Source organism: Misgurnus anguillicaudatus, chromosome 3 (genome assembly GCF_027580225.2).
Source record: "Misgurnus anguillicaudatus chromosome 3, ASM2758022v2, whole genome shotgun sequence".
NCBI classification, from domain to species: Eukaryota; Metazoa; Chordata; class Actinopteri; order Cypriniformes; family Cobitidae; genus Misgurnus; species Misgurnus anguillicaudatus.
The window spans coordinates 41,220,457-41,234,000 of NC_073339.2; the positions used below are offsets into that span (position 1 = coordinate 41,220,457).

General features: G+C 36.3%; 1 protein-coding gene across 1 annotated transcript in view; it reads right to left on the reverse strand.

The window, feature by feature from the left end:
* Window positions 1–13,544, reverse strand: part of grin2ab (glutamate receptor, ionotropic, N-methyl D-aspartate 2A, b) — a 133,512-nt gene that overhangs the window by 14,152 nt on the left and 105,816 nt on the right. Inside the window, exon 5 of the mRNA XM_055206009.2 lies at window positions 2,030–2,144. Coding sequence (XP_055061984.1) covers window positions 2,030–2,144 — 115 coding nt within the window. The remainder of the gene's footprint in view (window positions 1–2,029; window positions 2,145–13,544) is intronic.

Below are 13,544 nucleotides of genomic sequence, written 5' to 3' on the forward strand. Positions count from 1 at the left end.
TAAGAGATCCTGCGGTTGCCTGCTATTGCTCAAGTAAAAGGGGAGTTTACCCTAAATACTTGACACTACTATTTTTAATACTTCATACACATTTCCAGTATTTTTTGGTTGTATTACAATAAAGAGTCTGAGAAATAGTTATACGATATGATCACTATACAATTGCAAAGACTTTTGCACAGCACTGTATATGTAAATAGATGCTACATTCGGCAGTTTCAGACACATAACTGGTAAGTTCGGTTTCACACAAAAGCATACGTGAACCGCGCGTTTGCAGCTCTAATCTTTTAGCGCTGATGTTAAAGGAAAACTACACCGTTTTCAATATTTTACTATGTTCTTACCTCAAATTAAATGAATTAATACATACCTATCTTTTTTAATGGGTGCACTTTTAATCTTTGTACAGTGCTTCTTGAATGTGTTAGCATTTAGCCTAGCCCCATTCATTCCTATGGCTCCAAACAAAAGTTTTATATTATGCCACCATACTTACTCATGTAACTACTCATGTAACAGTCTTTAAATAGGGAAAACATGGAAGTGTTTGGTGGCTTCTTAATTCATCCCTGTTTGGATCCTAAGGAATGAATGGGGCTAGGCTAAATGCTAACACATTCACGAGTCGCTGTACAAAGATTAAAAGTGCATGCATTGAAAAAAGATAAGTATGTATATTAATTAGTCTAAGTTGAGGTAAGAACATAGTAAAATATTGAAAAATGGTGGTGTTTTCCTTTAACAGGTGTGAGCATAAGGAAGAGCTGAAACAGCTGTGCTGAAATTGTTTCAACGCTGAGTCTATGCATCATCCATACATAACATCTATGATTCGAACTGATTCAAGCGTTCAACTGTGTTGATGTGATCGGTTTATTTGTGGAAACCAAGGCGTTTGGAAACCAAAATCTCCAATTATATGGTAAAAAATACATGGTGTTGAATAATGAATTTGGCTTGTCTTAAAGCATATTAGAAACACCACATAGACATATAAACAACTATAAAACCTGATTTTCCCCACAGGGAAACAAAAGATTAAGATTACAAAATTGTCAATATTCCCATTCAGCCTATTCACAACACTTCTAATTCTTGTAAAATTAACTTTAAAACACAGCTGTCTACTGAAGGATCTTAGGATCTGAGGTTTTTATGTATATTATCTGAGAAGTGTTTTGGCATACTACAAAGCTGGAAAGTCATTTCAACTACCCATGTAACATCAAGTAAGACAGGTATGTTTACCCCATGTAAAAACGATCTTGTGTCGCAAGTCGTGCGTTCTGTTCATCTATAAGCTCCGACAAAGCGATCTGCTCGCACCCTGTTCTAGCCCCGCTGCAGTGAGAAATGATTAGTGTCACACATTTCACACAATCACTGCAGGATTTTAATGTGTGTGCATGTGTGTCTTTTCACGCACACTGCGGGCCATTGTCAAAACACACTGCATCTAACGCACCTTAGAGAAATAACAACTCATTAAACGAACGCGTGAGTGAGCAAACCATTAAGAAAACGAGTGTGTGAAGCTCCGAGATAAAGTTGGAGAACATGTGAAGCTAATTAAAGGAAAGCGAGTAAAAGAAAGGGCAACTAGATGAGTGTAAAGGAAACAAGCAAATTGTTTATGTTAATAGCTTAAATAGAAATACAAATAAAAAGGAACAAGTCGCATGTTTTGATATGACAGAGACGCATTACTCTGCTCCGGTTTAGTGGTGGAAATAATTTCTTAATAAATATGTTATACCATAATAGGTTAATAAGGGACATTTTAAGTAAACAATGTTTGAAGTCATAAAGCATTAAAAAAACCTGAGGCTGTGAAATGAAAAGTACAAATGAAATGTTCTTTTTCTCTTATAGTGAAGGCCACTGCATTTTCACTGACAGCCACGAAAAGCTTCGAGCTAGAAAACAGAATATTGATTGCTTATGGTCTCCAAAGCCCCTTACAGGTGAAGGCATGGAAGAAAATTAAGATTCGGGGGATATAGAGATTAAAAGCTCTTTATCTTACCTTCTCCCATTCCCTCTGTGTGTTCAGAACAATGACAACCAGTTTGGGGTTGACTTGGTAGCCATCGTCCATGAATGAATGATCTTTACCCCCTAGACGTACTCCCATCATATATCTGTAACAAACAAATTCCACAGTAGATCAATATCAAAAAGGGTAAAAAGATGCTTTGAGGTTATAATTTGTTATTTTGGCCAAATTTTAAGGGAGGAACGCACGTATGCATTTCTTCTAAAATGCTAAAATAAACATATTCCCAAAAATGCATTGCAAAAAAATTGTGTATAGATGGTTTTTGCAACAACAACATAAACAAATGACTTTTGTGACCCAAACTTAGAGGAATAGTCTACTCATTTTCAATATTAAAATATGTTATTACTTTAACTAAGAATTGTTGATACATCCCTCTATCATCTGTGTGCGTGCACGTAAGCGCTGGAGCGCGCTGCGACGCTTCGATAGCATTTAGCTTAGCCCCATTCATTCAATGGTACCATTTAGAGATAAAGTTATAAGTGACCAAACACATCAACGTTTTTCCTATTTAAGACGAGTAGTTATACGAGCAAGTTTGGTGCTACAAAATAAAACCTAGCGCTTTTCTAAGCGGATTTAAAAGAGGAACTATATTTTAAGGGCGTAATAGCACTTTTGGGAGTACTTCGACTCGGCGCAGTAGCACCCTCCCTCTCCCATTATGAGAGGAAGAAGGGGAGCGGACTTTTCAGGCGAGTCGAAGTACTCCAAAAAGTGCTATTACGCCATACAATATAGTTCCTCTTTTAAATCCGCTTAGAAAAGCGCTACGTTTTATTTTGTACCACCAAACTTGCTCGTATAACTACTCGTCTTAAATAGGAAAAACGTTGATGTGTTTGGTCACTTCTAACTTTATCTCTGATTGGTACCATTGAATGAATGGGGCTAAGCTAAATGCACGCACACAGACGACAGAGGGATGCATCAACAACTCCCAGTCAAGGCAATAACATATTTTAATATTGAAAATGAATAGACTATTCCTTTAACTTTGGGTAGACTTCCGCAAAGAATCCAAAACAACAGAGTCCCCCCAAAGTGGATTAAGCAAAATAAATAAAAAGTAAATGATCTTAGTTCAAATCATAGCTAAGGTGTAAAATCTACTACACGTTACTGTAAAATGAATGTGTACAATGTTACCTAAAGCCGCATTCACATTAGCAGCAACTAGCAGTAGCAGAGCGACGCAATCTCATTGATTTCAATGGAAGCTTGGCGGGATCTGGCGACACAAGCGACGGTGGCTGTTGGCGACCGGATGGCTGTGTCCAGTCGCGCAACAAAGTTGACAAAAGTTGAACTTTATGCAAATGATGAGCAACTTTCTGGAGCAACTACCAATGAGAACGAAGCAGTGGTGTTCACGTCATCCGTCTCTCGTCAGTTACTGCAGTGGATGTTACTCACTTGTTTATGACAACCTGATTTAGACACGCCTCCTAATGCTGCGTTTAGACCAGCCGCGCGGTAGAGGCGTCAAGGGCAAGTGATTTCAATGTTAAGTCAATTTGAAGATGCGTTGACGTGCGTCTGGAGGTCTCGTGGCGCGAATGAGGCGTTTAGCGCGGCAAATGCGATTCCGCCTCATTTGCGCGTCTAGTTTGCACGAATGGCGCGAATTAAGCGTTGCCGCGGCAAACATGCGAGTTGAAAACTGTGAACTTTGGCGGAAAAACACCCACGTTAACCAATCAGGAGCTTGCTCTAGTAGTGACGTGATTACAAAAAGCGAGCGGAGTCGCAGAAGTCCCTCCCATGACGCAAATTTCCGTGTGAATCTCTCGATGACTACAATTTCACATGCGGCATTCACACGCGAATGAAGCGAGTAAACTCAAAATGTTCAAGCGGCAAACTAGACGCGAATTTGACGCCTTAAATGCGGCTGGTGTGAACCCACAGTAATAACCTCTTTGAAAGAGACGAGCGACACAGAGCGACAAAGTTGCTTATAATGTAAATGTACCTAAAAGAAGGGGTGCATGATCTCTGAAAACTGATCACTTCTTTTAAAATCATCTTAACAAACAGACCCCTACCCCAATAGAATCTAGACCTTCTTTTGATAGACCCGCCCCACACATATGCAACCCAGGCAACGATGTTGGTTATTAGACACGCCCCCTGTGTTTTGGTAGTCGGCCCGACTCCCTTTTCCAGTGTTTTTCAAAAATCATACACCCCTCCTTTAAAAGATCCTTCAATTCTTGCCTGGCTGCCAAACCACTTCTATGGACGCCCTCACTCCTCGTCTTTGGAAACCAATTTTTTTTATTTTTAACTAAGAATTTGTTCCAGAGGTCAGTTTAGTCGCTAGCCAAACTGATAACAGACATAGACCAAAAAGTTAACTTACGGCCAGCCGCACATAACTATGACAACACGCGTGCATCCTATGGAACCGTCTATAAGGAGCTATGGTGATCATTTATTTGTTATTATACATTATGTTCACTTCTTTCTAAAATGTTAAAATGAATAAATTCCCATAATGCATTGTGATAAAATGTGTACACGGATATAGAATTGGTGACTAAAATGAACATTTTATCAGAATTTCATGTTTATTTTATATTATCAGCTTAGCAACAATCTAATGGCTAAATCAATTGCGGCTTTTCGCATCAGAGCTACAGTAAAGTTTCCAGACACAAAGTTGTTTTTGTTTACTAAAAGTGCTTTCTTACAGCTGTGGACCAGCATAAAAGCCTTTTAATGAAATTAAAAGTGAAACGTGCTCTAAACACCCATGCAACATCAACCAAATAACGTCTGATTTAACCCCATTAGCCGCATTATCTATTTTCTTGAGACATTATAATGCCTTGGTGAACTAAAATGACTAACACAAATCAATCTATTACAGCGTTACAAGCATCTGTACCCATAACAGAAAACTTAAATGAGCCAGTAAAAACATACGCACTGGCGCGGACAGTGTCTTACAAACAAATTAATTCATTTGAATGGACAAATTCTGCATAATTTTTATTTGCTGCTATCCATCAAAGCACCAAAACTTCAAACTTTTATCATGAGGAAAGTATTCTGAAAGACAATAAAAAAACTCAGATGTGTAATCTGGATGTTATAAATATTCAATCTGCACAATTTAAGTTTTGCTACAGACAACATTAGTGGCAATGCCACACAGAAGTCTTCCTATGAACACCTTTGGTGTTATTTTGTCTTGTTTGTTCCGGCAGACGTGTTCCAGGTTGTTCAGATTAATAAGATGATACAGTTTGCCATTTCAGAACCACAGACTCTGAGTGGTTTATTTCACTTTGGGTTTTGGGATCAGTCTGTTCCTGAAAATTTAACCTTCTTCCAAACTTCTTTTTTAACTTGCATCATCTGTTCCACTATTATATGTTTCAAATATATGTTTTTTGAATACTGTAAATTCACACATACTGTACTACTCGCCTCGCCTACTACTATATAGTTTGGAAGTAGGGGGTTTCAGATGCAGAGGCTGTCTAAAACCATTCAATCATTCCCTATATAGAGAATGACATATGGTGAATAAGTGAACAAAAATGAGTGCGTCAGAGAATTGTCGCAGAGATTCGTCATAAACGTGTACAGCTGTGTGGCTTTATGGTTTGTATTGTCGATAATAAAGAGAACAAAACAACTGCTTGTCATAATTATTTACTATTATGCTTATTTATTAAATTTAATAAAATATGCATTATATTAGGTATTTGGTTTTTTTATTTGTTTATTTTTGAAAAGTAATAAATAACTGCAAACAAGAACTATCAAAAGTGTGTACAGTAAATGTAAATTTGTGGTGTTTACTGTCAGTATCCTTTAGCTGATTTCAGTTACGCGTTCGTCTCCCATTGCATCATGGGAAATAGTAAGTAAGCGAGTTTCCAGGTTTTTCTCAAATGTGAGGATACGTCCTAGAAAAGTTGCATATCTACGTCATAACACATCGTCAAATGACATCTCAATCTGAAGGATGCTTTGAAGGCAGCCTCTGTGCCCTTCATTTGGCCACCTTTGAAGTGTGTCCTTCGAACTCTCAAATCACCCACAATCCTTTGCAAACATTCAAAAAACATTACGAGGATAAAATTGGCACTTTCGTTACCCAATTTCATTCTAAAATGTAATCCAAACAGTAGGAAACGAGTAGACACAGAGTTCACCCAATTTCAGTATGAAATGTAAGACAAAAACATGTTTTACGCAGAAGGCATTTATGTTTTCTTTGATTTTTTAAATTTGTAAATTAAAAAAAATTAAAATTAAATTAAAATTAATTAATGTTAACATTCCCCACCAGACATTTTTTGAAAAGTTGCCCACTAGCATTTTTTGTGATCTTTACAAAAGTTTCACAAAATTACTTCTGGGAAAATTTTCGTCTAAAAATATATAAACATACAAATATATCGAATGAAAGAACAGACCCTCTGCTTTCAAACAAACAATAAACAAACAAAACGGAATCAGATTCGACGAACGATTATCAAAACGTACACAGTAGGCTGGGTATCGATTCAGATGTTCCAGATCGATTCGATTTTGATTCACAAGCTATCAAATCGATTCGATTCCTGTTCTCGGGTCGGTTTTTATCCTCAATTCTCGATTCAACTCAATGATGCCGTCTGCCGGTTGGGTATACCAAGATGGCGGCTCGAACTCTGCGCTGGTTTCACTTCACCCTGTTATGTTAAGCGTTCTATGCGCAATCCAGTCATTTATATAGATCAGTGGTTATTTCATATTGTCCTCATGTTTTGGATTATGGTCTTTATGTCGTGTTTATTAAACTTAATATCTGCACTTAGATTCATGTTTTGGACAGCTACATTACAATATGGTATTCACCTGGGATGATTACTAAACCCTGCTGAATGAGTTCCCCAAATCTGTGTGTTGTGAGACAACAAAATATCATTAAAATATTTGAAAAAAGATTCATACACAGTCACTACTACATACAAACACGAACAGTGATGCGCCAAGAAGAATCATTTTGGCTGAAATCGAAATTGCTGGGCACACAGACTGGAAATTGAAATGGAATTCTTTAGTCTCATGTTTAATCCAACCTTCAGTTCCAATAATAAACACTATAAATTCATGTTTTCATAACAGGTAAAACTTGTAAATGTACCTGAATATGTTATATTGTGCTGTGTAAAAAATAAAAATGAAAAAAGCGGAACTTCATTCACGATTTAAAAAAGGCGCACACGTCACTACGGCAAGCAGTAGGTGTCCGACTTGACGGTTCCATCTTCAACTCATACCCTCTATATATTCATTTGACATGCCTGAAAACCACTTTTTTGCGATATAAGTTTTATGGGAAATTGATTTGTCCGTTGGGCATATATCTCAATCAAAATTGGCCCAATTCGAAGAGTAATAAAAACGCAATTACTAAAACACGTGTGGGTGTTTCTCACGAAATCCAGACTTAAAAGGTGTCCAGCATCAGATTTTTTAAAAAGCCCTTGAAGACTAATTTTTTTTTGCAGATATAAGATTAAGGTCTGAACTTACTATAACCATTATTTTTTTAGGATTTAAAACATATTTCCTATAGAATTATTTACATTTTTTTAGATTATCATTATCAAAAATGATCATTACCGCAACATGATATTACCTTAAATATATGCATTTACAAACTCATGTTTCAGTAACGAGAACTAAAATGTTGTGTAGGTACTATGACAAACAAAATTTCAACTTTTATCTGAAGAGAAAAAATAAGATCTACTTACCTGGTAGCCATCTTGGGTGTCACAGTCAATTATATCCCTTCCAACAAATTTTTTTTTGAAAATAATAGTTCCTTGAGGGCTTAAACAATGATTGAAAATTGTTGCGGAGGATGAATTTTTTTTCTTGGACACATTTATATTCCTTATTATAGTCTCTACATTTACAAATGATCGCCAAATACCACATGTTTCTTTACTGTATAAGTTTATAGTATAACATGCACTGAAGCTTTTTATTTTTTAGATTTTTTAATTATAAATATTTCCAAGAACCCAAATCCAGTCATGGACACGTTGCGGTAATGAATTAAATGTGGAAAACAAAATTGGTTTGTATGATGTCATTTAAAATCATGTGCAAAATAGTAATGAGATGTTTGTAACTGTATACTTCTTATTTCGATACTCCTATGCATTTACTTTTTTATCAAAATGTTTCATGACACCTAATAAGAGAATCACTTAGGTTATTGTTTTTGGTTATATTTGACTCATAATACAGATACCCTGTAATGCTTTATGAATAAAGGAATTATACAAATCCACAATTAAAAGCCTTCCTATAAATACATAATTTCTTTCTGCTTTACTTCTGTACTATTTTTCGAACCGTTGCATTGAAGTAATGCAAGTATTGTTAAGTATTTTATGACAAATGGCCTGCGATGTTTCTCATTTGCAAGCTGCTTTGGATAAAAGTGTCTGTTAAATGACTAAACATAAAAGTACAATTGAATTCAATATCGCAATTATTAAATTCCTAGTGGTTATGGCCCTGAAGCTGTGAGCCTGAGGTTATGTTAATGTAATATTTTTTTAAACTATTCAGACTTTATGTTTTCTGCTTTTTCATTTCCCAAGAATGGACACGTCCCGGTCTCATTTGCCCGTGTAACACTTTTCCAGATAGCAGCTGGCTCACCATTACTGTTTGCTTGTTTGGCAAATGCCAGATGTCCTTTGACACAATGCGTTTTGAAAAGCGCCTTCTCTTGTGTAATTCTCCCATATGGTGCTATGCAAAGCTCTTAATAATGTTGTTTGTTTCACCTTATAGTCAACTGCTGGACTCATTCGAAGTGATCATTGGACCCCTCTGTGGCTTCGCTCACAAATCTCCTTGTTTGTGCAGAGTTTTGAGGGATGACCTTTTCTCGACAGCGTCTGGGGGGTTTGCAGTAGTTTCCACTTCCTAATAATTGAACCAACACCGCTGGGACGAGCCAAGACTTGAATATTGTTCAGTAACCTTTTCCTAAAGCATTTGTTTAACATTATCTCTGACATATATAGAATGCTCTTTAGTCTTCATTGTCACAGTTGTCCTTTAGATTAACAACCATAATAATTATTCCTCTGTATGAGCAACAGCAATCCTCCCCTAAGCAAGCACTGGCCACGTTTCGTCGGCATTTGAGGCAATGCACATTTCTGAGCCTGTGCCTAGTTTGCGATCGTACGCTTCCGCGCACAGAAACATTAATAACAATCGCGGCTCCACGTGAAACTATTAACACCTAATATGCATTTAACTTCATCTAATCTCTGGATACCAATTAACCGTTAATTGAGATCATGCGAAAAGGAGCTCTGTGTACAAAAAGTCATTTGAATCGCCACTTATGACATTTTACAAACCATGAACTCAATACGGCATAATTAGAATTAAGCTTTCAATTATTTCCAAAAGACCAGGGGAAAAGGTTACCCTGCACAGTCTCTAGTACATTAAACTCAGTTTCTTTATTTTTCAATCATTGAGATTAGATACACAGATTTATGCGTTTATTTGAGACAGCTGTGGGGAAAAAAAAATCAATTTTCGTTTTTCTGCTGTGGAAATCTTTAATATATAAATAAGACACACTTACAACAGAAGTTGTATCCGAGTAGCAGGTGTAGCTCTGACCCTGTTCTCTATATTTCTGCCTGAAGCCAAACCCCATTTCCTTGTTATGTTTCTGTTTCTTAATTAAATCCCAACAAGAGATTGTGTGTGTTTGTGCCATCTGAGTAGCGCACAGCTGAGCTAATCTTTCTTGTGCACTTTTAAGTGAAGACAGAGATACAATATTGTGCTAATGTTTTTTTGGAGTGTATTTGATTTGGACAGTGGTTCAAGACGATTCATTTTTACTCAATTACAGACCTTTATATAGTTATCTGTGGTGATGATGAGGCAACTGTTTAGATAAACTAATAATAAATGCTCAAAGCTTACTGTACCCTGTAAAAATGCAGCATGAACTTAATTATGCAAGTCAATTTAACCTACTTTTTTAAGTTTTGACTTTGTTTAACCTAATTTGTTACTATAAAAATATATGTTGTTATGACATCATTTTTACAGTGTACTTTCGATGACAAATAGGCTGTAAATAAACCAACAATATATGAAGCACTTATAGTAACGTTTGGTAATAAAAAATTGACTTTACTTTGGGGATTTTCTCCACAAATGTGATTACTCACAATTACTTTGATTAAATTGCACATCGCATAATGAATCCGCTTAAAATGAATTGACAGTCCTAACAAACAAACTCTGTCCACACAAGGATATAATTACCATACAATTAGTTTCCCACTGTGAATCATTATAACCTTTCTTAAAGGGACAGTTCCCCCAAAAGTTAAATTCTGCCATCACTCACCCTCATGTTGTTACAAACCTGTATAAATTTTTTTGTTTTAATGAACACGGAGGAAGATATTTTGAGGAATGTTTGTAACCAAACCGTTTGTGAGCCCCATTAACTGTAATAGTCGTACTTTTTTCCTACTATGGACGTAAATGGGGCTCATAATCAGTTGGGTGATTCTCATGAAATTAGACTTATAAGGTCATAAAACACTTTGATAAAAAAAAGTAAATGCAAAGTAAGAGTATCAAAATAAGAAGCATACAGTTAAAAACATCTCTTCATGTACTATTTTGCACATGATTTCAATCATACAAACTAATTTTGTTGTTTTTTTCCACATTTAAAGGGAAAATTGTCATTACCGCAACGTGTCCATGACTGGATTTGGGTTCTTTGACATGGAAATATTTATAATTAAAAAATCTAAAAAATAAAAAGCTTCAGTGCATGTTATACTATAAACATTTACAGTAAAGAAACATGTGGTATTTGGTGATCATTGGTAAATGTAGAGACAATAATAAGGAATATAAATGTGTCCAAGACCAATTTTCTCATCCTCCGCAACAATTTTCAATCATTGTTTAAGCCCTCAAGGAACTAACATTTTAAAAAAATTGTTGGAAGGGACATAATTGACTGTGACACTCAAGATGGCTACCAGGTAAGCAGTTCTTATTTTTTCTCTCCAGATAAAAGTTAAAATTTTGTTTGTCATAGTACCTAGACAACTTTTTAGTTCTCATTACCGAAACATGAGTTTGTAAATGCATATATTTAATGTAATATATAGTTGGGGTTAGTGATGCACCGAAATGAAAATTCTTGGCCGAAACCGAAAAATGGAAACCAAGGCCGAAAAAACAAAACCGAAACACCAAAATAAATTATTATGCAAATTATTAGTACAATTGCATTTATGGCTATCACTGTGTACTAACTTTACTAGGGGTGTGTGACGGATGAAAAAACTCACAGTTCGGATCACATTACAGTTATTGAGGCACAGATCAAATTATTTTTCGGATCAGCAAAAAGCGGGTGGGAAAAATCTAATAAACAATAAAGAAATTGCAAACATTTATAAAAGAGAACAAAGTTGTACATTAATAAGGTCTGAAATTAGCATTAGGTACAGAAATCAAATTAAATGAATCATAACACAATAAATTAAATATATTATTATTTTTTAGAGCTATTTGTCTCTTTGTCATGGGTTGTTTGATTAACATTAATGACACAGACTTAAGTAGGTTAATCTGACTGTAATCTATACATACACTTAAGACATAAACAAATGTTTTTATTAGAAAAAGAATACTGTGGAGGTAATTTTGTTTATATGTGCCCTGTCAATAACAGCGAGATTTTATGTTTGCTTGTTTTTTTTAAACGCGTTTCTCTCGTATGTGCACTACCGAGGGCACTTAAACGCGTGCACATACAGAGACCGAGGGTGAATCCCAACAGCGCAACAGTCGCTCCACATAAAAACGTTACGTTGTGTTTCGTTGCTTTATTCGGCAAATGTATGTTAATGGTTTGCAGTATGAGGCACATTAGCGCGACTCTCTCTAAAGTTTACACATCAAGACATACTTAATCTTTGCAGACGCGTGCAAACAGCTAGACCGTGAGTGAAACCTGCTTGAGCACGAAGGGGAGGGGTGGGAGACGACTGATCACCGTGAGTGAAACCCAAGCGCTAGCGCACGGATGGGAGGGGCGCGGTTGACATTCATTTTCGGTTTACATTTTCGGCTGGATTTTTTATTTATGTTTAAAAACACATTATTTTCCATATACCGTCCATATTTTGTTATTTTGTACACAACTCACTGATTTGAAAAGCACTGATCGGCCAGCTAATCTGTATGTTGTGATTTTTATATTTTGAATTATGATAATGACCATCGTGTCAACAGGATGAGGAAGTAAACTGTTGCCTACAATCTGTGTCTTTGTTGTAGTCCAAGAAAAGAGATTTACATTGGAGACGATAACTCGCGTAATCGTTTACTTTGGTATGTACCGTTAAAGGGAAACCAGGCAAGTCTGCGTAATATTTCTCTACGAGCTCCCCCTAGTGTATTAAAGTAAATGCTTTCAAACACACTGTCGTAAAAACGAATTGTTGTCCCTCCCCCCTCGGAACCAAGTTTATCAGCTTATTTCCAATCCAGTTAGGTTTCCCTTCCGTCAAGGGTTTTCGATGCTTCTTCCCCGGCTCTGCCATTTGCAACAATTGCTAGCCGTGTTTATCTCGCCTGCCTCTGTGTTGTTTGCTGTAAAGTGATACTGCTTCTCGCGATATCTGAGACTTTGCGAGACTGAAGGACACCGGGTCGGATACAGCGAAGTTGCAAGTGGGGTATTCTTCCTACAGACGGTAGGGGCGGGCGAGAGAGACTTCATTCGTCCAGTAATGAGTCATTTAACCATATACCGACTTACGAAGATGATTTATTAACATAAAAATGCTGCCTTGTGTCCCTTTAACATGTACTAATACACATTTACACTCCAAAGGAAATGTAAAGTTGTGAATCGGACCATTGTTGCTCTTTAACCTCATATCAAACCGTACGACTGTCTTCAAATCTAAGCAGAAGGGGACATTTTGAAGTATTTTGCTCCATATAATTAAAGTGAATTGTGACTGGAGCTGTCAATCACTTACATTCAACATCATCTTCTCCACAGAAGAAAGTCACATGGGTCTGGAAAAACATGAGAGTGAGGACATGATGACAGTTTTCATTTTGGCCTGAACTACCCTTTGACACTGAGAGGGGGTCATGTGCCAAACTAGGAAACAGACTAATATAGTGACTTGATGCCTTAGGGACTGCACATCAATACCATTGCAATACCTTAGTATTGTGATATATCTGGAATTTTCCATAAACTTTAAACAAATTGTTTGTATTAATGTATCGCTGTTGAAACAGGATTAACAATAATTGCCAAAAATGAAACAGAATCAACAAATGATTATAAACCAAAACTTACGAAACCCCATTAAATCAGAAATGACAACAAATGCTGAATTATTAACTGAATAGCAGA